The 25,819-nt window shown below is 39.0% G+C and overlaps 1 protein-coding gene across 1 annotated transcript in view; it reads left to right on the forward strand.

The window, feature by feature from the left end:
• Positions 1-6,013: 6,013 nt before the first annotated feature.
• PPP2R5C (protein phosphatase 2 regulatory subunit B', gamma) overlaps positions 6,014-25,819 on the forward strand; it is a 61,623-nt gene continuing 41,817 nt past the window's right edge. Inside the window, exons 1-2 of the mRNA XM_014957555.1 lie at positions 6,014-6,125; positions 19,487-19,610. Coding sequence (XP_014813041.1) covers positions 19,517-19,610 — 94 coding nt within the window. The 5' untranslated portion in view covers positions 6,014-6,125; positions 19,487-19,516. The remainder of the gene's footprint in view (positions 6,126-19,486; positions 19,611-25,819) is intronic.

Below are 25,819 nucleotides of genomic sequence, written 5' to 3' on the forward strand. Positions count from 1 at the left end.
AAAATTACGGTGCAAGAATGTCAAGGATGCAGTACACTGAGCTGAGACATCTTTAGCAATCGTCAGGATTGGTTTGATGTGTTGCAAGTCCGGTGTGTTACACAAAGCTGTGATGATACAATTCTTCAGAAGATAAAATTTGAGCCGTGTGTTTAGGCAGCTAACAGGAAGTAGAAATGATGCTTTGTGTCGTGAAAAATAAACAGCAAGAGCTTCAGCAAGTTGCAGATCAATCTTCTAAAAGGATCTGTTACTGTAAAACTTGCCTCCACAGTCAAAAAGGCCAGGTGATCTTCACTGATCGTAGGGAGCTTCACAGTCACTGATGCAATTCAACAAACTCCATGTTGTCTCTGACAAAACACTGATGGAACTCCATAGTTGAACATCAAGAACAGCCAGCAGTAACATTGCTGTATGTAAATGCAAAATCATAGTTGCTAAACAAGTACCACAACATAAGTCAGTGAGTGCTGATTACAGTGTGCTAAAATATATAAACTTTGTCATCACCACCTTGTTGAAAAGTTAATATTTTTGTTTATCATTGTGATAACATGGATCCTCAAAGCTTTAGGATGCAGCTTTTGCAATCTGGATACTACAGGATAGTACAGTGGTAGTATCTCAACTGCTGAGAGAATCTTGAATGATAGTAAACGTACTTTCTTGGAGGCAGCTGCAAAGGTATCAAATGCAGGTATCATTCTGCAAAATTATTTTACTGAGGAAAAACAATAGAAATCTAAATTGCAGTCTGTGTGAAACCAATCAAAGCCTTCAGCACCGTAAGCTGTATCTCCAGAGGCTCCTTCATAAGTTGGTCAAATGATCTCGTGGAGGTGAAACTTGTGCACGATAATGACATAGTAGCAAGAATCTTCAACAAAGTGAGAAGCTCAGAACCCTTTGCCATCCAGAATGGCACCCAGCAAGCATGTTGTTTCCCTGCTGTTTTTAACTGGGCTGTTTATGGATCAATGCCCCTGTTTAGGTGTCTAGATGGATACGAATATATATCACACTTTGTATAGTTTGTACTGAATCTCTGTCAATTGAAAAGGCTGATGTTAAAGATCGTACCTACAATCCATAAATTGCTCCATAAGAACTCCTTACCAGTGGTTGGGCACTACTTGCTTGAATGAGAACTACTGCAGACTGTCTGCATGGCTCTGTCAGGCCGTATCTTTGATATCATAATAACAAGAGTTGAGTGAGTCCAGTGGAGGGCCACAAAGCTGATCAGAGGGCTGGAGCACCTCTCCTACGAAAACAGGCTGTGAGTTGGGGTTGTTCAGCCTGCAGAAGAGAATGCTCCAGGAGCATTTTACAGCAGCCTCCCAGTACTTAAAGGGGGGCTACAAGAGAGATGGGGAGGGGTTCTGCATGAGGGAGTGGAGCAATAGGACAAGGGTAATGGTTTTAAACTGAAGGAAGGTAGATTTAGATTTGATCTTAGGAAGAAATTCTTTACTGTGAGGGTGGTGAGACACTGGACCAGGTTTCCCATAGAAGTTGTGGATGCCCCATCCCTGGAGGTGTTCAAGACCAGACTGGATGAGGCTTTGAGCAACCTGCTGTAGTGGGAGGTGTCCCATGGCAGGGGGGTTGGATCTAGGTGGTCTTTTCAGATCCCATCCAATCCAAAAGACTCTGTGATTCTGATGTTGTCCTGTTGGATGTGTAACTGGTGGTGTTAACGATGCAGCATTGAAATCAGCTGACGAATACTGCTCTCCTCATAGCGTGCTGTCTTGAACAACTTGTCTTGGCCTCAACTGCTAATCTAACGCCACCAGCCCACCTCCTCCAGGTATGCTGTGGATATATTTACCAGGTTGGTGGCTACTGGGCCAGACGCCAGATATGATCTGTCCTTGTTTCCACCCCCAAAACAGAGCACTAAATAAAGACCTGCAAAGTGAAGAGTTCTGCTGCAGAGTTTAAGATTCCTGGAGTGTTCAGGGATTTTCAGACTACTCTGAAGTTACTGCAGAGGGGAAAAACTTCATGGAAGGCTCTTAACTGCTCTCCACCCATTTTGACTCCTTGATCTTTGATTTCAGTTACATTTAACATCTCAGCCTAATTACATTGATTATACATTGGGCCTCAACCCCTTTTGATTACTTTGATTAGATACAGAGCCCTCACACAGCTTTGAAAATGAACTTGTAAGTGTCCCTTTCATGTTTTCTCATGTTCTTTGTTCAGTTTCAGTAAACTGTATTTCAATTTCACTGTAAGTATATTTTACATACAATCCAGAGAGCTTTCAAAGCCCCTTCTGAGGCTTCCTTGGCAAGAAATGAGCTCTTCTGGGTGCTATAGATCAGACATCTGTTTATCTTAGTGAAAAATAAATCCATGGAGGCTACTTCCTATACCAAAAGGAAAAGAAGGAAGGGATTAATTCTGCATTAATATAAGCATTCTCCCTCTGTTCTCACATTCGGACTAATGATTCTCATAAAAAGTGTTCTGTGCTTTTTGCTCTATGTACGTGCATTTCACAGGGAGTCTTAATCATGTGTTAATTGGTACAAGGTTCACCTGTTTTGTAGTCCAGAGTTTTTATCAGTGTTCTTGCTGCTGCTGCCATCCTGGGATGGTGTGCATACTGGTATAAACTTGAATTCAGTGGTGATACTCATTAGAGGGAAGTAATTTGCAGATTAGCGTTAGACTGGCCTGTGTCAAGAAACATCATATAATAGGGTGCTGCCTACACCAAAAAACACCATATAGGGTGCTGTCTAGCACTATGTTTTCTTCAGGCAGAGGGAGAGAATCTGTCTTGCCTTTTGCTCAGGAGGTGATCTGATTTTGCCACTAGTAAACCATCCAATTTTTTTAATCTTGAATGACATGTGCATCCAGGTGATTTTATTGTCATATTCAAATCCTTAATCTGCTCTGAGCAGTTTATCTTAGAAAGCAGTATGAAAGCTCCCTGCATCATTCTAGAGTTGACCTTACTCTAGGCTTGGCTTGGAAGGATTGAGGTCCTTGTGGAGGATCTAGGTTTGATTTTGTGGAGCAGAAGGCTTCGTGGATTTTGGTCTAATTCAGTTATTAGTGAATGTGCTTTGAAAGGGAAGGTCAGACAGCGTTCTGGTTGCCCATGTTTGGTCAAGGTAGCTTGAATACCAGTTTTTTGGGATACTGTCAGAAAGGGAAGAATAGGGTCTTCTGAAAGACTTGCTGACATAGATAATAAAACAGGGTGGACCCTGCATGCAGTTCCCAGTACTCTCTGTCTTATGTCTTAGGTGGCTGGCCAAAAGTAAAAGCTGGTATGTGGGCTGTCTGATGATAGATTTAATTTAGAAAGGAAAATTGGCTGTGACTGTAGGTGTGCTTGGTCTACTAATATCTTCCTTTCTGTGATCACAAACTTAGTATTGCGCTCTGATCTACACGTGTCTGTGTATGAGTTGGGTGGATGAAGGATCCAACTTTGCTCAAAACGGTCATGTTAAGACAAGGAAGGTCCCACATCTTGCTTGATGCAGGAGGACTCAAGGAAAGAAGAGATGCAAGAACTATATATCTTGAACTGTTGTGACTAGCAAGAAACCTTCTCTCCTCCCTGCTGTTCACAATCTTGAATTCATTTCAAGCTTATTCAAGGGATCTGGGGAACATAAACTCCTGATTGTCGTAATTTTCATAAAGTATGTAAAGCTCTAGCTTTTAAGAACTAAATTGCTCAGAAAACCTGAGGGTTATGTTTTAATTATGATCTGAAGAAACATTCTCGATCTGACATGGTTTTGGAGTAATTTGTACACATTGTTAGGGGTTTATCACCACTTTTGGAATTGAACGTGTCTGTGAGCATAGAAACATTTGTTTGGGAGGGAGCTGTTTGCTAGAACAAGGGGAAGAATAGGAGTTTCCCTTTCTAGTCTGAGGAAGAGAACTGATAACATGTATGTGTAGTTTGACTGTTCTGCTCTCGGATAAGTTGAACTGTTCACTGATGTAGCAGAATGTCCATCAGTTATTCTCAGGAGTTGTGGTCTCTGAAGTAGTCTGGTTTGTTACTGGGAGGAAGAAGCTGAGCTTGGCTCTTCGATCTGGACTAAGCACTGTAGCTTCATAAAAAGTTAAGTATGTTACCTTGAAATCTTAGCAAATGAATACAGAGATTTGTTAGTCTGAATTTGTTTTCTTTTTAGAGGGATGGTTGAGATTGCTGAGCTGTGTGGCTTAAATTGATTCAACTCACTTTCTCCAGGTACCCTTCTATCCAAGGGCTGGATATCTGTGAGCTCTGGAAGCCAGTTTTCTTGTGGTAGCACCATAGTGCCACTTGGAGAAGTCATTGGGCACAGCTGTGTAGTGTAGTATTCATGTAATAATAAACTGGAAACTGTTTTGGCAGCTTTCTGGTATGTGCTGGCTGAATGACTGACGCATGATTGAAAGACAGGAATGATCGTAGTTGATGGTGGAAAGGAGGAAGAAATCTGTTGGATAAATTGGCCAGTGCTTCAGGGCTAGAATTACACTGGAGTCATCACTGCTAGCTGGGAAGTTGCCATAGCAACAAAAGATGCTTTCTCTCAACATTTCTAATTAGAAATGTTACCCCTCCTCTTAAATAACCACTTTTGGCTAATTTTAGAATTTATCTGCAATTTAGAATACTTGGTTCTCTGAGGTGTGTGTTACCTTAGGACACCGTAGTGTGCACATGTGTGCAGGCACAGGTGAGCACTTGTTAATTCAAAATTGAGAATTTGTTTGGGAATAGAAGAAGGAGGAAAGTGGTTTTTCCTGTTCTAAGTAATGAACAAAAAGCAGGTGGCAGTGAAAGATAGCCAGTTCAGAAAAACACCATTAGGCTCAAGCACAATATTGAAAGTATAGAATCCTGTGCAGTCATAGTGTTTATAATGCATCTTAATTAGCTTTTGTTGCTTAGTAGATGGTAAGTCATTGCTTCCTGAGTTTTAGTGCTGGTTTTTTGTCTGTTTTAGTCTATTTGTATTTTTATTTGGAGTGTTTTGTTGGTTTTTTTTAAACTTGAATTGATTAATAGAATTTACCTTGCAGATCAGCTCAGCTGTTTCTATATTCTTAGTGTAGGTCACTCCTAGATGTTTTATCATTTGTGTGAAGAACATCATGAAATTATTCATACGTAAAAAGTTAACTATTACCTACTTTAAACCTGCTTTTCCTACTTCAAAAAAGGAATGAGAAAGGCAGCATCACAAGTTCTGACAGGCTTTTGTTAATGATGCATTTTATTCAACTTGAGAGAGAGCACTGTCAAGTGAAGTCTGGGAAATAGCAGCAGGCTGGAAACCTATAGGTGGGAACCATATTTCAGGTTTTGTGTTATTTGCTTCGTAGAGAGGTACAATGACAATCTGATAAGGACTATTACAGTAAAAGTAACTTGCTCTGAGTAGGCAGTAAACTGCTCAAATCTTTGTGTCTGTTTTAGAAACTGCTGAAGCTACTACAACGATATGAGTTGCATCTTTATATCAAAGTCTGAATGTCCCAGCCAAGCTTAGGACTCTAGCAGCGAGGCACAGGACAAAGAGGCAGTGAAAGGTTCACCTGCTGTAAATAGACAAGGTCCTGCAATCCCTTTGAAGCTGAAGTGAGCCAGCCAAATATCTTGGAGACCTGGAATTCTCAGGGAAAAGGCGGGAGTAGCTGAGGAACTGTGTTACTTGAAAATTTCTTTTCAGTTGGCCAGTAGCTTCTAATAAACGGGCTAGTGCAAGATGATCTTTTCCCATCTATATGAGAGCTATGCTACAGAAATGAACACTGAAAAGAGGGAACAGAAGAATAAATAGCTGTGCATTCAGAGGATGAATAGAGCACTTTGATTTAAAGCTTATTTTGCTTAAGTTATTTCTGTATCAAAATTAATTTTAGAAGAATTTCTTTCAAGTTCAGCACCAATTAACTGTTTTGGTTTCTTTTTAAACAGGTGTCAAACAAAAAATCAAACAGCACTCCTCCTCCAGCACAACTATCTAAAATCAAAGTACCAGCACCACAGACAGTACTGAAGAAGGAAAAGCGGCAGAGTTCTTCAAGGTTTAATGTTAGCAATAACAGGGAGCTTCAAAAACTGCCAGCTTTAAAAGGTATGTCTTTCTAAATTAGAATGACTTTTGTGGGGGATCTTGGGCATGAGACAGAGAAACATCTCAACTGTCATACTTACTATATCTGGAAAACCTACATTATATATCAAGTATACACATGTGCAAACTTGCACATACTCGCATGCTCAAACTCATTGGGTTTTTTTTTTCTTTCCTTGTGTGAGGACTTCCAGTGTGTTGCCTTCTCGGCAATCAGTATAAGAAATATCTAAGTTTCTTCAAGCCAGAAATGTCTATGTGAAGGTATATTCACTTTTCTCACATGAAAGCAGAATATTTGGACTCTCTGTGTAACAAATCAGCCACCTGTCCTCAGTGCGGCATGCTCAAACCCTACTTTATACTAAAATATCTCTTGGCATTGTGAGAAGACCTTGTCTCTCACTATTTATTGGTCTGATTTTTCTGAGCATGAGTCAAGTGGTGTGGCATCTTTTTAGTGACTATGAATTTTTCCTTGTCAATTTTAAGGCTTTGTGATCTTTTAGAATTATACTTACTGCCATCTTTGATGAAAAGATTATGACAATTGATGCACCTTCTCTTACTAATCCAGCTTTCATCATCTTTATTTTAGCTACTGTCTGTTGTGTAGATAGATGTTTGCATGGTGCTCTCATGGTAGCTTGTAGTAGTGTTAGAGTAGAATTTTCAGGTGTGATCAGATGCACTGATCTATTTGTTAGGAGCAACTGATTTGCTATGAAGGTTTATTTGAAAACAAACAAAACTGTTTGGAAGTGTTATGCATACTGCTTTCAAGTGTCCAAAGTTGGCAATGAAAGCCTAGTAGATTGCTGAAATATTGAGTAGTAGTATTGTGGGCGATGTGAAAATGTCCTTTTTTCCTCCAGTCATTGTTTTCTTGATATATTGCATTAGTGTTTCTTAAAAATAAGAAACGCAGCTTCACAGCACACAGACATCGTTTTTACAAAAAGAATATGAAATATTGTCCATTGTGTTAGTATAGCAGTCCATATATGAGGTGCTGCTTCAAATTTTTCAAGACTTTAATGCTGTTTATTGAATTGGTGGATTTCAATCTATTTTATTAAATTTGTAACTAAGAATACTTAGCACCACTGATTATGAATTATATGTCCTATCTTTTAAACTGACATAGTAGGTTCGTGCACAAGCTGTCACATCCAGGGTTTGACATAAGCAAATGACACTGAAATAAAGTAGTGATTTTATAAAAAGTTATGTATATGACTTCATTGACTGGCATAACCTTTTGTTCAAAGACTCGTCTACAAAGAAAAATGTTTGTTACTTGGTCTAGAACCTACATTTTGTCCTGTTTTAAGTAGTGTATTTCTTGTAGTGCCAGGGACTGTCAGCTCAGGGAGACTAGAACTGAACATTCAATTAGGAGCAGAGTGGACAGTGAGTTGGAAATAAGAAAAATGAGTGGAGATGGGAGAGGGGGAAAGTAATCCATCTTACTGTGGGTGGGGTGAAGTTTTAGGTCTATTTCCACCTTGGCCGTGCTGCAGTTTAAACTGGTTGGCCAATGAAGGGCAGAAGAGTGCCCTGCTTGGACTTGGGACGAGGGAGGAAGGAAGTCTTAAAAACTGTGTAAGGCATGTTCTGAGGGTGTCCTAGCATTTTCAATGCAATATGCCTAGATGTGAAGAAACGGTAGAAGTATTGTTGTGCGTATGAGTTATATTTGCCTTTCAGTCTGCAATCACTCCTCCTGCTCTCAGGTGAAATAAAAGCAAAGATCTTGAGCTTGTCGCTGGTGGACGTCTGATGGTGTGTGTGAGTCCCCAGGCTGTGGAGGGTCAAACTTTGTTACGAAACACTGGTGCAACTGCTGATCTAGTGACGGGTAGTAATTACTCCCTTTGCTAATAAAGCTATCTCCATTCTAATGGATCATAGCAAGTGTCTGTATAGCTGCTGTGCTCACTGCACGTGCTCATTCATGACTTAATTGTCACCTATTAGGGTTGCAGAGAATGGTGTTAGCCAGTCACCCCGTTCTCCTAACGTGTACATAGATACGTGACTTGATGTGCGTTCAGTGGGTCAAGTGAAGCTGGGAAACTTTCTTTTTGGACAGCTTGAAGTGTGTTGTTTAATGTCTGTGTCTGGACAGGCGTTGAAGCAAACTGACAGGCTGTAATTTAAAGGGCTGAAAGGATTAAGGCGGGTCTGACTTTATAAAGCACTGGGAAAAATGTAGCGTTCCTTCAGGTTAGCTGTGTTTAACCGGCTTCCAGCTTTCAAACTCCACAGTTACTCCTAAAGGGTGGCTGTATTTCTATGGCTACGGTACCTGGAAAACCTTTCTTCTCTCTGTAGCAGACCAAGAGATGTGTATTTTCCTCATAAATGTTGGAAGTGATGTACTGTGTGTCATGATGTACTTGACTCAACATATGGAATGGGGTTATCTTGAAGGTCTTGTGGTGTTGCAGAGGTAACCACCTTGCTTTGGTGCCCTAGGGCTGGAGTTGAGGTCAGCAGATCGTTTGAAAGAGGGGGAAGAGAAAGGAAGAGCTGCCGAAGTGGGTTTTTCATCAAGGTTTCTTACTCAGGAAATACTTTGCTTTTTAATCTGAAGTAGTCTCAATTTTTGATCTCCAGTCACATTGCGAACTTTCTCTTGGGCGTTGCATGAAAGTGCTGATGATAGGCTTCCGGAAATACCAGCCTATTTGTCCTGGTGACTGGTATTAGTGCGGTATGATTTATATTCATTGGAGCAGCTTGTCATTAAGATTGTACACCCTCAGTTTATTCAGGAAATGGAGGAGCAGGATAGCTCAGATAATGTGGAAAAGGAAATAAATTATGAGGTAAGAGGTTCTAAGAATAGAGATGAACAGAGAAAAGAGAAGTGTCTGATGCAATTGGTTTGTGGAGCATCAAGATCCGTGTTTTAGCAAAGCTGCAACTGGTGACGCTTCCTGCAGCACAGCGCGATGCGACCTGATTTAATTCGGGTAGAACAGGTAGCTTGTCTGCCCACAGACAACCCAGAAGTATCTCTGGAGAAGTGCCTTCAGAGCTGTGTCAAACTTCTTCAAAAGATTGTACCGATTTTCACCAAATAAGAAAAATTCTGTGCCAGTGAACTTGCGTTATGTTAATTTCTGCTTATCCGGTTCTTCTTGTTAGCTAACATTTGTGGTGCAGGTATTTCAGTTACAGAAAGTTGGGCTTTGTTTCCAGTTGTTTATTGGGAAAAAATTACTTACTGGCTTTAAAGGTGTGTTTTGTTTTATTATGATTTGAAAACTTCCAGATTACTGCTTTGTTTATACAAAATAGAAATGGCAAAAGGTGTTTCAGCCTCTAGAAACTTCACAGTTTCTTCATTTTTGCTTTCTTAAGATAGTAGTTTGTAACTTAGGTTATATTGAAATTGTTTACAAATTTAGGAACGTGTTCTGTATGATGTAAACAGCATAAGTTTACCATATGACTCCTTAATAAATATATTTTAGAAGTACCATGTCTGAGTTTGTATGTACCGGACCACTGACACACTGAAGTAGTTTGTGTTCTTTGCAACTGCCCACTTCAACTTTATGCAAGAAGCTTGAATTCATTGTTTCATTATGGATATTTTTTTTCATGGTTTATTAGCAAATAATTCCACAGTGTCTGTGATTTTAGTTTGTTGTGTGCTGGCATTTATTTCTGGGGGTCATTTTCACTTTATTTCTTCAGCTCAGGTTACTCCTATGAACTTCTGACACCCAAGTACATTATATACTGGAAAAAGCTGCAGAGCTTGAATATGTGATGTATATGTGCTACTCAGCTAATGTGTTCATTCAGTTTTGAGATGAAACTTTTGAGTGGGTCATGGTACGTTATGAACTGCATGCCTGTTGCTTGTGCACTTGGCAGCTGTAATAATACGTTTTTCCTTCAGCTCTCATGTAGAGTTAGTATCCAGTGACCGTCATACAGATCAAGTCTCTAAAACTTTAAATAAAAAAAATTACTTGGGTTTAATGATGAGAGAAAGGAAGGATATTTTGGTTTGTTTGGTTTTTTGTTTTTCTTTTTTAATGAGATAATTGCATGTACTTCCCGATCTAGCTGCCTTTTTTTTCCTCCTTCTCGTACATGCATATTAAGAAAACTTTACCACACAAACATTTTTAAATTCTCTAAGCTTAATTTACTATCTAAACCATTAGGAGATCAGACTTAATGTTTTCTGAATATTGCCTGAAATGTTTTTTGTAAGCTTTTTTTTTCTTTTTTTTAATTAAATCATACAATTCTGTTTTTCCTTTCTGATTTCACTGAGTTGTCCCTTAACCCGTAAGAGTAGTGGGCGAGTGTAAGCATCTGCAGGACTGAGGTTGCTGGATTTACTGAGTAATTGACTAAGATCAAAAAGGAACAAAGAAATACAAGAGCCAACAGTATGGGATTTCATAACTGATTAACTAGCAACCCAAATGTTAACGTGTTTCACTTCTATTCAAGACTATTAATGCAGGAAAGTAAAATTTAAGTTTAATGATTTGAAAATTATTAAAAATGCGAATTTAAATTAATAAGAATTTATCATTTTAGTATAGTTTCATTGAAGGTTGACAGGTTTTTTTTCCCTATGGTACAGTCTTGCTAGTTATGTGTTTCTAAGATGCTCTTTTGCCCATTATGTACATTTAATTTATATGCTACAAGGGATTTTTAACAGTACAAGTAGGTGAGCATACTTGTATTTGTACATGTTATTTTGTCAGGATGTGCTGATTTCAGTAAATGGAGTATATGTGCAGCATTTAGAGATAACTGCTGTACAAAGTGGTGAGCTTTTTAAGGATGTGCTCTGAATCCCTACAATACGTAGGAGAATGTTGCAGTGAGAATTCTTCAATACAATATTAAGATGCCCTGACTGGGATAAAAGGTATTATACAATCAGATGTGATTGTGTCACAAATCTAACTTTAACATGCAAGTAATATTCATTAAAAGGTAATGTTCTCTGTCAGTCCTAGAATAACAAATTTGGAGAAAAAAAAAACAACTCAGTGCTCCTTAATATTCAGAAATCTTACAAAATTTCACAATGAACATGTGTTAGTCATGCATATGTAAATTGGAGCATGATTCAGAAATATGCTTTTTTGTGGCATTTCTGTATATGTTTCTTAGAGCTGGATAGAATCCTTTTATAGCCTTATAGAGGACTCCTATGATGCTCATGTCATAGGTTTTTTTGTGGGTTTGGAGTTGGGGTTTTGTTTTCTTTTTTAGATAAAAGTGAGTGTTAAAGGTGGCGATTGCAATTCAGCTTTTATTTTCAAATACAGTTTCTAATTTATTTATAGAATTAGTGTACCTCTTGGATTTTTGATCTCGAAAATGTGGGGGCAATATTCTTATGAAGGTATATATCGAGGTAGGAACAAATGAGCTATGTTGACAGATGTGGACATCGATACTAACTTTTAGTGCTGAGAAGTATAGAATATGGAATATGGTGCTGTTTTCTTAATCTAGAATAACTGCATGTGCTGTGATTAGACAGATTCTGGCATTTCATTGTTGAAGACCTTGCTATGCCTGTTGATCAGCCCTGGTTTTGACCTTCTGGTGGAGATGTCTGTTTCTGACTTAGCATGATTTCAACATTAAAAGTACTATTACTCATATGTACTTAAAAAAAAAAAAATAGAGTAATGAACATGACAGATAATAGAGGTGCCATTTTCCATTTCTCTAAGCACATTTCATGCAGAGTGCATGGTTTCTTTTTTTTTTTTTTTTTTTCTCCCAAGCAGAGACTTTAGAGCTATGCCAAATTCTGGGTCTGTTCTGTGCAAGAGGAGAACATCAGAGTGGTGTCTCGACTTGCTGGCCTGTGATACAGGACTGATAAGGACGCAAGCACTATTAAAGCTTTCCTAATGTTTTTAAGTCATAAATGGCTGTCTAGGAGATAGCTCTGTTTTCATCGTCTGTACAATATTAAAGTCTGATGAATAAAGATTGCAGAAGAGGTGATTCCAGTTTAAGATTCTGATACTTTAAAAAAACAAACCCCACAATTGGACAAAATTTTCATTGATAAAACTGATGTAACCATAAGGAAGGATGAAAAAGTGAGAATTTCTCAAGAGGTCAAAAATGGAAGGTTGTCTGTTTCTTACAACTGTAGAGTACAGATAAGTAAGCAAAGCTGATATCAAGGTAAATTAAAAAGCAAATCAAGTATTATTCTCTGTGCTGTAAAGAAATTCAAGCATTTATGTTGGTAATTTCCACAAAGTCATATCAGGGTAAATTCAAACTCAGAGTGTGTTACCTATCAATTTAAAACTGCTGTCTATTTTTGTGATACAGAAGAGACTGACTGGATGTATGCAATATAATTGAATTTAGGGGAATCAGCCATAATGGACTCCTTTGGAATTTTAAGGAGCACTTTTCTTATAAGCTTTTGAGACTGGAGATCTCAATGTTTAAATTAAGGAATTTTGTCCAGGTGCAAGGTGGTAGCGTCACTGTTTAGCTAAAAGTATTTTATGCGAAGTAAGATGGTAGGTTAAAGAAGATAACGCTACTATAAGAGATAATTTGCCCTAAGATGTAATGCATTTAAAAGGCAAAACACTGAGGCAAAACAAAATAGTTCTCACACAAAACATTGATGAATACAGTTTTGTGAAACAGATCGTGCTCTTCTCCCTTGTACATGAACTACGTTGGACTAACTCAGTGTGTTAAGTGCTATCCTTCTGGCCCTGTGTTCGGGTTTTCATAGTATTTTTGGCACCCCAAAATTGTATTGAATTTATTGAAATAAAAAGTCCATACAGGAAAATACTGCAGAAGCTTCACTCTTTCCTGCATCAGTATGGTTAGGTGTCAGTGCATGTATGCATTGTATCATGTGAAAGAACTGTAGAGACTTTCTTTGCCATGTTAATTTAGTAACTTTGTTTTTGAACTTTAAAACATTATCATAGTGTTGCATAAGCAGACCTTCCTGTATTTAATTTTCTATTAAATGTTTAGAAGAGCTATTAAAATATGTGTGTGGTAAGGATATAAATTTCTTAAAGCAAAAACTGGCAATTGTTTGGTGTTTATACAGGAAAATATGATCTAGCCAATGAGTAAATATTTTAAAACTTAATGATTATGAAATCATTAATATTAAAGTATTTAGCAATAATTCAGCCTGAATTCCTTTGTAATATTTTGAAGATTACGAAACGTGATAGTGAGTGAATAAGTACCAAAAAAATGTTATAGAGGAAAATACCTTACTTGAGTGTGTGAATTCTTTTTCTTTAGCTAGCTTTACATGAAATCATAGGCTTGGATTAATGAGCCGTTTTTCATTTCAACTGCCCCATCAAACACCTACTCATTAGTCAGCAGCTGAGAGTGTTAGAAGAATGCTCTACATCTGTCACTGGCAGCATTTCCTACCAAACTTGTTTCCACTGAAGCTTGGATAGAATCCATAAAAATAGGATTTAAAATGTGGTATTGTCTTGTTTTCTAGATTCTAACCTGTGTCTTCAGAGTTTAGATCTCTCTTAAAATGTCTTTTATTATGCCTTTATTTACAAAAAGAACTTTTTGTTCCATTGCACAGGTTTTTCATTATAATCAGACCTAAGTGGTTTTGCTGCTGCACTTAACTTCTCCCTTCATAAGACCTCTACTGATCAAACATTGAATGCAATATTTATATATGTAAATACACAGCAGTACTTGCTGGATAACTGGCACGCTCACAAGTTTTTACTCTTTAATTTTTTACACTTCATTTCTTGAAAATGACATGTGTGACCTATGTAACAAGGCCACTGACAGGAGGGAGTTTGGTGGTGTACACGTTAGCTTTAATACTGGGCTCAGTTAAAACAGTGTGACAATACTTGAAATGAGCTGCTGCAATCTGCTCTAGGAAATACGTTTCTGTAGCAGATGCTATTCTTAAAATATATTTATTTTAAGGTAACTAATGGGTTTTTTTGTGTTGTACAGCTTTCTGAATTCAGCAGGTATCTACTGATTTCCTTCCCAACCCCCCACTTACAAAACTTTATGAGTATACAATATTGACTGAAGGAAAACTCGGTGCTGTTGAGTCTGTGTGTGCTAGAGTGACCGTGTAAATATTGGGAAATCCAGATAGAGACGAATCCAATCAGAGGCAGATGTTTGCCAATTCACTTTTAAACAGTTCTTCCAGTTCTAAAAGAAGTAAATATCAATTTCTCAATATGGAAGCTAGAATACTATCTTCTGCCATGCTTCAGTCTTAGGAATTCTTTAAGAAAGCCAAATGATAGTCCATACCTGTTTCATTTATCCAGGTAAGATTTTTTTCTTATCTGTGTATTTCCTTTGATAGCTAGGTATTAACATGGTGTTTACTGTTTCTATTTCCTTGAAGAATTTCCTCTTGGCTGTTGCTTGGAATTGAGTCAGCACCTTGTAGGAGAAGCCCAGTATCCTTTCTATTGCTGTGGTTTCTCCTCCAGAATGTGTAGTATCCAGTGCCTTTTCTCCCCTAAAACAAAGTTATTGTCCTCGAGTAACTCATTGTTCAGGGCTGTGAAGAGACCCTTGTTTTCAGTAGCCTGACATCATTTGTGCAAGTGGTAAGTTTTGCTTAGGCTGTGATTGGAGGGCAAAAAGCAAACTACATTGGTCCTGCCAGCAAAAGCAAGTCATGTTTGCTCCCATCCCTTTTTTGGGTGCCGGTCTGGTGAACCGGATAATGGAATCAACGTGGCTTAAACTCAGGTTTTTCCTTCTGATTTCAACTCTGCTCAGTTTCCTAATCGGGTTCAGCCATGCACCTTGTACAGCGGTTTCGGACAGTTGCCCATGTGTGGCTCAGCAGAGGTGGGACTGCAGCAGTGGCTCATACAGACTTAGCTCAACTTAGGCTGCCATGGAATACAAGTTAACAGAAAACCAACGTGACACTAAAGTTAAGTGGCTTTCTGTTGGATTTCTGTTCGGTTGTTGGACTAAACCAACTCAGCTGTGGGTCTGATGACCACTGAAGCAGATGGGAGCAAAATAGAGCAGAGGGGAATGCAGGATGGGGGCTGAAGCAGCCTGCAATGGGCTGGCTTAGGTCACTGAGGAATAACAACTTCAGCAGTTGTGGAATTAAGACTTTAGTTACCTTAGAGTTCAGACTAAATAGCCCCCTCCTCTCTCAATCCAAAAAGGAAATCCCCTCAGGTTACCAACTTTGACCGAGGTGTCTTCATGTAAATAGAAGTTTATCCAATTTAAATTACCTTGTATGTTATTGATTCTGTCACTGTCACAATAACAGTTAGTTCAGAATGGAAATAAAGGCAGTCTTTGGGCAGGTGAATTTGTTGTGGAGGTGAGTAGGGTTGGTTGTTTTTTTAAATCACAACCCAAACGGAGTATTTGTTTTGAAAGAAATACTATCCAGCCTCCCAGTGTAAAGAGCGCTGGATTCTAAATGTAACACATTTAATTATATCCTGAGAATTTTACAGGATTTTCCTTCATTCCCATCATCAGGAAGTTAGAAGTGATGAGCAGGGTTCAGAGGAAAGCTGTAATAGCTACAGTTTTGCTGTACTGTCAATATGGTTTTTTCACTCATTTAATTCTAAAAATGGGTAGCCGAAGTTAATATGGTTTTTGATTCTCTTGCAACTGAAGTGTCCTCATAAATATGTTCAAATAACATCTTCCTTCTCCCATTGATATTCATTAGCTCCATTCCACTTGCTGTAATATTCTTTCTCTGCCCATTCCTAACTTGATTTTCTTTGCAATTTTTTTTCCCAAATGAAGGTGCACGAAATAATTCAACTTCAGTAAATATTTTCCTTTGGTGTCAAATCAAATATTTTAAGGCTGAAGCAAAGGGAGGGTATACACACCTGGGCAGAATGTACTTCTCAATCTGTACCACTGGTGAGAAGATACCACATTTTGTTAATGAGCAACAGGTCTTACAAAGATTGGAGTTCTTCAGCTCCAGTAGTGTCCTGTAAGAAGCACACCAGAAATATACTGAATTATGGCTGTTTGAACCACTTTCATGGTAGTTTACTAAGTACTGGCCTCAGATTAACAGCCCTGCAAGAGGGAGAAGTGAACTGGACATGTGCATCTTGCAAAGGAAAACTTTCTTCAATGTGACGTAGTGTTCTGCCAATACTACTGCTAGGGCTGCAGATGTCACATTTCCTCTCTTTACTGAAGAACAGTGTAGGGGTGTTGACTCTTAAATTTGCTGAAATAACCTAAATGAACCTCCAGCTATTCAACCCATGCTTATATTTAAAATAGGAAATGGCACTGTAACTAAAGTAACAGTCCCTTTTTGCTCTGTTGCATTCCAGGAGTGTAGTTAAGTTGGGTGCTGTTGTACCAGCAGTCTTCATACCCATTTTAATCTTTGCAGGGAGTTTCAAAGAGAAAGAAGCAGCACTTGACCATTAAAGCAAAGACACGAGTAGGGAGGAGGAGAGATAGAGCAGCTGCCTTTTCAAGATGTGGTTGCCTGATAAACTGGAATTTTAAACCTAATTTTTGCTGCTTCATACTGTGGCTTATCACTATAGAACAGTCTAATTGTGCTTTAGATGGTGAAAAGAAAAGGAATTTACTACAAAATTTTGCATATGAAAACATTGCAAAAAATGATCTGAGTTGTTTTTCAGTTTTCTTGTATCCATCAAGCTCTGGTAGAAAACTTTCTTTGAGGTCAGTCTTGGTTTTGTTTTTAAATCTAGTTTAGTTAAAGGCATATCTCTGTGGTAGCTATTTGTTTTATAAGACTAAAACTCTACATTTAGGGTATACCCAAGAGATACAAGGATATAAAACCTGACATTTTCGAGATAGACCTCCCCTGTTTTTGCCTGTACTGGAAAGACAAATTATTTGAATCTCTGTAGTGTTAGGGGAAAGGTTTTAAAAGGCATCAGGAGTTCATATAGTCCATTTTAATGTTCTTCTCAAAAAGCGGGATCAACTACATTTATATGACTCATTATGTTTGCCCATATTTAGAATTATTAGATTAATTCTTAAATTATAAGTTTGCAGTCTCTTACTTTGTTTCACTATGCTTATTGTGAGAAGATTTCATTTAATATTAACCTAATCTTCCTTGTTGTAGGAGGAATTTACTGTCGTGGTGAATGTAGAAAAAACTAATTCCCTCCGTCTCCCTAATTACTTTTTAAAATACTTAATAATATTCTCAGTTTAGCCCTTTCTATCAAAAAAACCCAAAAGCAAACATCCCAACCGAACCAACCAACTGACCTAAAAAAAACCTCAACCCATATCACACCAAACAGAGCAGTTTGATTTTTTTTTATACTAAGTAATATTTTCTAGATTGGTCATCTGTGGGCTTTCTCAGCAGGTTTACAGCCTTCAAGTGGGACATCCAAGAGGTACTCCTACAAATTGGGCCTTGTCAGCAGTCAGTAAATCTGGTTGAATTCTTCATGTATCTTATGGGTAATATCCCTCTTTTTTATATCCCAGTTAGGGTTTTCCCTTGATCCAATTCAATAACATTCAGTACAGGTCTAGCTCACGTTTGACAGCATATCATTGTAGTGCAATATAATTTTTCTAACCAGGTATGCGTTTGCCCTATAATTTTTTTTTCCAATTTTTTAGCAGCAAATTACCTAATTGAAAAGTTTCTTCCTTTTTTTTTTTGAAGTACTCCTTTGTTTTTTGAGCAGATATAAGTTAGAACAGTGTCATCTAGATATTAGAATCTAAATATTTAAAGGTGACATCCTGCTGCAAATAGTATTTGGGGAGAAGCCCAGATTTTGGGAATGGTACAAAGTGTAACATTACCTGTTTCTCTGCACATCACTCCCAGAAGTGCAGTACCTGAGAGACAAAATGGTCCTTCAAATAGCTCATTGTAAAAATAAATGTGCAAGTTCCATATGATGAAGAAAATTGCTTAGAGTTTCATTCCAAATACTGTGAATTATTTCACTGAAGTTTAGAAATTGTCGTGCTGTGCTTTTTTTGTATTTCTGGGATTGTGCAGCAAAACGGTTTCTATATGCCTGTATACTGGTTTTTAGTGCTGCAATACTTTAGTTTTTAATAATAATAAACAAAGTTACTTACTAAAAAAAGTTACTGAATGTTCTAGAAAGGAAAACCTGAATTTTGTAATATCCAAGTTTACCGACATTAACTTGAGATAGGCCCATTTCTAGATTAAAAGAAATATTCAGGTGAGCATGAAACAGGCTTTCATCTCCTGAATGTCCTATGTATATATATTTTTGTTCATAATCTACATATTAGTAACCAGTCATAAAATACTTCATAGGAATGCTTATGAGGTTTTATATTTATAAACTACTACTAATAATTATTCACCGACCTGTCTTACTGTGACCTGCCTTTTAGTATGGCTCTTGAAAGCTGAAGTTGTAGATGATTCTATGATTCTATGTTTTTGCCCAGAGAAGCTGTGGATGCCCCATCCCTGGAGGTGTTCAAGGTCAGGTTGGATGGGGCTTTGAGCAACCTGGTGTGGTGGGAGGTGTCCCTGCCCACGGCAGGGGGGTTGGAAATCAATGATCTTTAAGGTCCCTTCCAACTCTAACCATTCCATGATTCCCAGAGGGACTGCATATACATAGTGGGGTGAGGTAAGGAAGGAAAAATACTTGATTTCTGAAAAGGACACCACAGAATATTATTACTTCAACTTAGAGTATGGCACATTTAATGTTAGCCGGTCAGTTTCCTTAAGCTTTCCAAGAGGACAATGACATTATTAGGCAGTATTGGCACTAAATCCTTCCAACCCAAACTATTTGATGATTCCGTGTTGCCCTTAACGCTGGGTTTCCCAGGGTTAAGTTGGGCTCCCGTTGGGTGATTTTTGGCAGCCTTAGTGAAGAAAAGATGAAGCTTTTAGCTTTGTCAGGAAGGAAAAAAAAAAAACACCACACGCTTTTTCCAGCAGGTGCGTGGCGAATATGATCCGTGGGGGAGATAATTAAAAAAAACAAACAAACAAACAAAAAATAAACAAATAAATAAAAAAACCCACCAAAGGCCCGTCATCTCCCCAGGCCGGGGCCTGCCCCGCTCCCGTTGCGCGGGGGCCCGGCCCGGCCCGTCGGGCGCGCGGGGCGCGGTGACAGCCCCGCACCCGCCGCCGCTCATTTGCGGCCTCCTGCCTGTCGTTTTTAAGTTGCTGCCGTTAGCCAATGGGGCTCCTCCCGCCCGCTGACATCACTCACCAGCCAGTTCCCTCCAGCTGCAGAGCGCTTCAGTTTCTGTCTTTTTTTAAACTAAAATGGAGGCTGGTTTCTCGCCTTAAGGAATACATTGCCTTGCCCGCCGGAGCCTAGATGTTGACATGTAACAGAGCTGGCAGCAGGATGGTGGTTGACGCGGCCAATTCCAATGGGCCCTTCCAGCCCGTGGCCCTTTTGCATATTCGAGGTGAGTTATTAATTAGTATTATTATTGTCGTGCGTGTTGCGGGGGAGCCGCGACCCTCCGGGCGAGCTAATAAATGGCTATTGTGGTGCGGGGGTACGGGGAGCCAGGAAGTCCTTTGTAGCCCTCTCCCTTCCCCCTTCCTTCCCTCCGCGGTAAAACCGGGGGGGGAGAGGTGGGGGGGGAGATGGAACCCCCCCTCCTCTATTAAACGCGTTTTGGGGAAGATTTAAGACTCGGCAGAGGCATCGCACGCATAGTTAAAAGCAGGTTTTACTGCTTTCTGCCGTAACTCTCCCATCCCCCTTTCAAGCTGCGCTGATGTCAAAGGATGTGAAGTCACTACCCCAGAAAGGTACTGAGTGGGGGGAGGGAAGAGCCAAGTTAGCGCTATACAGTTTCTATAGAATAAGGGCAAACGTTTGCTGTGCTTCAAAGCCTTTTTTTATTGTGTGTGTGTATGAATCGTTCAGATAGAGCGCCTTTAAAACCCGCTGCAGCTTGTAAAAGAATCGGGAGTGTTGTTGGGGAGGAAAAGGGGGGGGGAGGAGAGGGAGGGAAGAGATGTGACATTTATTATGAAAATATCCTTTATGTATTCAGAAAGCATTTCCTAGAAGAGACGCAGTTTGGCTTTAACAAGCAAGCTCTTATGTGCCTATCGCTTTGTGCGGTTCTGAACGTTAAATTGCTCCACAGAAGATGTTCTTTTGGGTTTATAGAATTCGTGCATTGCAAGTCTACATTTTATATAATTCATTGGGAAAATACATGTCGGTGTGACACTGTGTGTGTGTCTCTTGTACTGTATTTTTGCAGTTAGTAAAATTTTGCATTGCTGTGGGGTTTTCTTTTTTGTATGTTTTTTTTTTTTAAGCTGGCTGTTAACCAACCAAAGCTTTTTTTTTTTTTTTAAGCTGGCTGTTAACCAACCAAAGCTTTTTTTTTTTTTTTAAGCTGGCTGTTAACCAACCAAAGCTTTTTTTTTTTTTTTAAGCTGGCTGTTAACCAACCAAAGCTTTTTTTTTTTTTTTAAGCTGGCTGTTAACCAACCAAAGCTTTTTTTTTTTTTTTAAGCTGGCTGTTAACCAACCAAAGCTTTTTTTTTTTTTTTAAGCTGGCTGTTAACCAACCAAAGCTTTTTTTTTTTTTTTAAGCTGGCTGTTAACCAACCAAAGCTTTTTTTTTTTTTTAATTTTTTCCTTAAGGTGGTTTTGGTTTAGAACTTTTTATGAAAACAGATCATGTCTTAGCTGGGATCAGCACACCTTGAACAATGGTATTTATATGCAAGAAAAACGGCTGATACCATTCTTAATTACCTTTGCTTCTCAGCTTTCACTAGCGAGGACTGGATTTTACTACTGAAAAGAGCATTCTTTTCATTAATATTCCATACACTGAAAAAATTTTGCTTTGAAAGTTTAAAAAATCCCAGCTGTTCAGAAGCCTGCTCCTTTAAGCAGTAGCACTGATTTTCGTGTATTACGAAATCACAATTTCTCATCACCTTTTAAAAGAGCCGTATCCTCCTCTGTCTGAAGTGGGACTGGATGTATTCTAGAAGACTCTAATTTTGGTCTGTGAGTGGCGGATGGGGGGGGGGAAATGTGATAAAATTCCCTTGAGTTAGGATAGGGATGGTGCTTGTTGTCAAGGGAATAAATGCAACTGCCTGACCTGCATCAGGCCTTTGCTTTTCACTCTGTGCAAATCACCTTAATTCTCTGGTAGATGCTGCCTTTTGGAAGGGGAGAAGCACCATCTTTTAAAGGTACAAGTCAGGAAAACAAACCAAGGTTGGAATCAGAATGATGAAATGTTATCATGATGAACCTTAGTAATTCTTTGTCTCAATATGATAACGAGGTTCTTGTCAGTTTATTACCCCTGTTGCCCCAGTCAAATACGTAATTGTAGAAACAATGGATTTTAAGAAACTGTTCTGAAATTTCCTTTCCTAAGATCCAAATTTTTAGTGCACTGGATAATACAGTAGTAAAGTAGGGGGTAAAGGGTTTTGTGTTTTGGTTTGTTGGGTGGGGTATTCTTGTGGGGTGTTTTTTGTTTGTTTGGGGGTGTTTGTTTTTTTAAATGGGTGATGAGAGTGGACTTTCTTGTAAGCAATTAAGGAATAACAGAGATTGTTTTGCATTTTTCAGGTGGTAGGGAATAAGATGGGTGTCTGATAGGAGTAGGAGAGGAAAAGCTTCTCTTCCATACATACTTGTATACAGAAGTTGCTTTGGTTTTTTGTGATTACCTCATCTCTCCAGCTGCTCTGATATAACCAGTAATGATCTGCCTCCAAAATGAAGCCTGGCAGAACAATTACATACAAAATTAATAGCAGTAAAAATTAACTGATAACTCTGAAGCCTAATGACACATGTTTACTGTTTGTCCCAATCCTTGCTGCTTTCACAGTTGTCCTTCTATATCATCTGTTGCAGTCTAGGATTAAATTTCTTGTAGAAGCACTCCACAGCTATCAGAGCTAAAACTTCAGTTTCAAAAGGGGCAGGAGGGGAGCATAAGCCCCTCAGTTGTTTCTCATAGATCTGGCTTGTTGTAATAGAGAAGATACTGCTTTATCACCAATTTTGTATGATCTTTAAACTTTTGAGGTGACATATTGTGTTTTATTTTGCTCTTAGATTGTAGCTACTATATTTGGTCTTAATACTTTTTTTTTTTTTTTTAAATAAATTTGTGAAGCCTTGTGGGCTACACTGTCAGGACTTCTTTGAAAATAAAAATAGCAGTCTTGCTTTTAAAGTTAATTCTAAAGCACTTTCTATACCTGGATCATATGGAATATGTAATGTTTGCAGAATACAAAGGAAACCTGATCCAGCATAGGATGGGAGCTTGCTTACCTTCCTCCTGCCCTTCCTGAACTGCAAATAGCTTTATTGTCTGGGCTACTTCCAGCTTTGCTGAAACAACACAGTTGGAAAAGTAGATGCAGATGGTTGTTAAAATTGACGTTACAGGTCTTGTGAATAGGAAATAAGGGTGTCAGAATTTTATTGCCTGCTGTTGCTGTCACTGCACCGTCACCAGCTAGGAGGTGTCAGGCCCAAATATACCATCTTCCAGCAGTTTGTTTGTTCATTTGGCTGCTTGTGTTGAAGGTCATCTTGGATATGGTGCAGCCATGTAATCTTGAGTCAGACTGCTGTGGAAAGAGCTGTGAGAAGTCTTATCAGGGTTCCCCTTTCACTCAGGAGTTGTCTTTAAGCTTAGGCCCTTGGCCTTGGTTGTTGCTCCAGCCAGGTTGCAGCTACATGGTTGTCCAGCCACGTACCTCGCTGATCTGGATCCTGGTGTGTTGACCACCTAGCTTGGTGTGCCTCTTCACTGTGGCCTTGTTCAGCAACCACTGGACGGTTGGCTGACCCTGATCACTGTCAGTACACCCGCTCTCCTTTATTCATTCAGATACTGTGAGACTATGCCCTTTGTCACAGCCATAGACAGTTGGCAGTCATTCAAGACCGATGTGTAGAAATCAGGTCTGCAGAAGATGACTTTGGACTCGTCATTGGAAAATCCCAAGCACTAAAAGAGTCTAATCCGCACTGAACACAGGTGGCACGGAGCCATTACTGTATGTTATTTGTTTGTGCCGAAAGTGCTCAGTGAGAGTGGCCTGCTGGGTTAGTGAGCCCTTGGTCATTCCACCCACAGCAGGCTTTCCAGGAGATCTGAGTTCTACCACTGCTGCATTGATCTTTCTGGAGTACAAAGATAGTGCGTGATGGTCAGCTGAGCTGCTCGTCACTGGTTATGGTGAACTTGTATTGAAACGATCCCAAAGCTTCCAAGAAAATTACAATTTCAGTTGAGAAGCTTTTATGGCCAGGAAGAACTACTGTGGTTTGTGATCCTGGGTAGAGACTTGAGCTTGTAGTTGGCTGTGAAACAAATGCTGCAGCCAGTGCAACTGGTCGTGGGATATTTATATGGAGACCTCCTTTAGGATCTTCATGCATAGACAGGTCCCTAGCTGGGAAGATGCCATTAGGAAGGCACAGATAAAAGGGTTATTAGATATTGGGAATTTAGGATTTTTGGCATAAGAAGGGAAGCAGAGCTCGATGGTGGTTTCAAGATGCGTCTTTCTCCTTATGGAGCCCTTCTGGCAGCTAAACCCCTAGGGTGATGGAAGTGCACTCAAGGCCCTGACAGGAGGATCCACATAAATGAGATGAGGCCTGGGGGAAGGAATCACGACCTTTTTATTTTCCATCTCAGCATTTCAAGCAAAGAAAGCAGCTGTAAAAGCAGCATGGATTAGGACAAACAGTAAACATTTGTCACTAGACTTCAGAGTTACTAGTTCATATTTACTGTTGTGAGTTGTCTTGCTGAAAACTGTAGCTGTAGTGGAGAGTGCAGTTGCAGGCAGAAAATAATCGTAATTCATTCTGTAGGCAGATTATAAATGTTTATTCATGGGGGGGTACATATTTCATTGGGAGTACAATTCAATGCTGTTAAGCATAAATCTTTTAATACTGTTTCATCAGTAACGTAGAAATAGCCCAAATGCCATTGCGTTTATGAACTCAAGACACAGATATTTGAACAAAATATAGGTAGAACTATGCTCTGATCTGCACTGGCAGAATTAGCAGAATGTAAAAGTTACTTTAATGGCTTAGTTGCTGACTGGCTGGAATTAGTAATGTCTGTTCATGCTTTTCAAAAATGATTTTCAAGGTGTTTTGCAAGACATACTGAAAGTTGTGTGGGAAGAAGGGTGAGAACACCCTGATACTGTGCTAACTTAAACTGATGCTTCCTATGGGCCGGAACCTGTTTCAAATATTTCGTTGTCCGTCCTTTTCCTCTGCCTTCTAGAGCCACAGATTTTTTTTGACAGATTCGACTTTGTCATTATTTAAGTTACTTCAAATTTTGTAAGATGCTTTGGCTTTTTTTTTTTTTTTCCCCCAAAGAAGATGTAAATGGTGTTAACTTTGTCCATTCTTTCTATGTGCTCCTTGTATTTATTAATCCTGAGTAAGGGATCATGGAAGGTAGTTCCTATTCCGTCTTTACTTAGTCCTTTTCTACAGAGCTAAAAATGTCAGTGGTAATGTTTTTGTGATGTAAATATGTGCATATTTAGATAGAAATTTGCATTCTTTTCAAAAGGTGATGAAAGATTATGTTTGTTGGGTTAAGTACTAATATAGCATCAAGCACCTGACAGTGGTGTTTTCCTTGAGCTTGGACCACCTTTGATCTGGAGCTGATCACTGGCAGGTTCTTAAAGCAACCAGGTGCTATCTAGCTATTGCAAGGTGCATTTCCACTTACTTTTTATTTCCATACTTGATTAGGAAGGGTCAGGTCCCTTTTGACAATGTGTAAACGTAGGAAGCAACTTTTAAGTGAGCTGCATATTGCATTTAAACCTGAAATATGTAATTTGTTTCTTAAAGAAGAAAAGCTCGGTCCTTTCATTTTGTAAACAACCCAGCATGTTTATTTTTCTTGAAAAATAATTGACCTGTAGATACTTTTGTCTAAACATACTTGCTAAAAATCATGAAGGCTCTTGCTTCAGAGGAATTGTTTCTGAGTTTAAAAAAACCTAAAAATTATCCATTTTGTAATTAAATGGGAAGCAGAGGCCAAAGCTCACACTTCAGAATTAATACAGACCAAACTCAGCATGCAGAGCAGCAGCCATTAATCTCATGAGGGACAAAGGAGGCTGAAAGAACTGGGTTGGTGTGGCCTGAGGATGGGAAGGCTGAGGGGACATCTTGTCTTCAGCTACCTGACGGGAGGGTTTAGAGGACAGAGCCAGGTTCTTCTCAGAAGTCCACGGTGATTGAGTGAGAAGTAACTGATAAAAGTTGCAACACAGGAGAAAGTGGTTAAACACTGGGACAAGATCCCAAAAGGGGCTGTGAAATCTCTGTGCTTGGAAAGACTTAAAATTAGACTGGACAATGCCATGAGCATCTGGGTTTATCCAGCTCACCCTGCTTTGGGTGAGGGATTAGACTAGCAGAAATGAGATGTTCTTTTCTGGTGGAAATTATTCTCTGATTCTGTCATTCTTTGTTGCACATCAGACTGAAAAATGGCTGGCCTTACTGTCACTTAAAAAAAATGAAAATATCCATTTTATGTACTTTTTTAATTCAAAGAGCAATATTCTTACTGTGAACTATCTTTTTTTTTTTTTC

This window comes from Calidris pugnax, unplaced genomic scaffold (assembly GCF_001431845.1).
Source record: "Calidris pugnax isolate Ruff unplaced genomic scaffold, ASM143184v1 scaffold211, whole genome shotgun sequence".
Taxonomy (NCBI): Eukaryota; Metazoa; Chordata; class Aves; order Charadriiformes; family Scolopacidae; genus Calidris; species Calidris pugnax.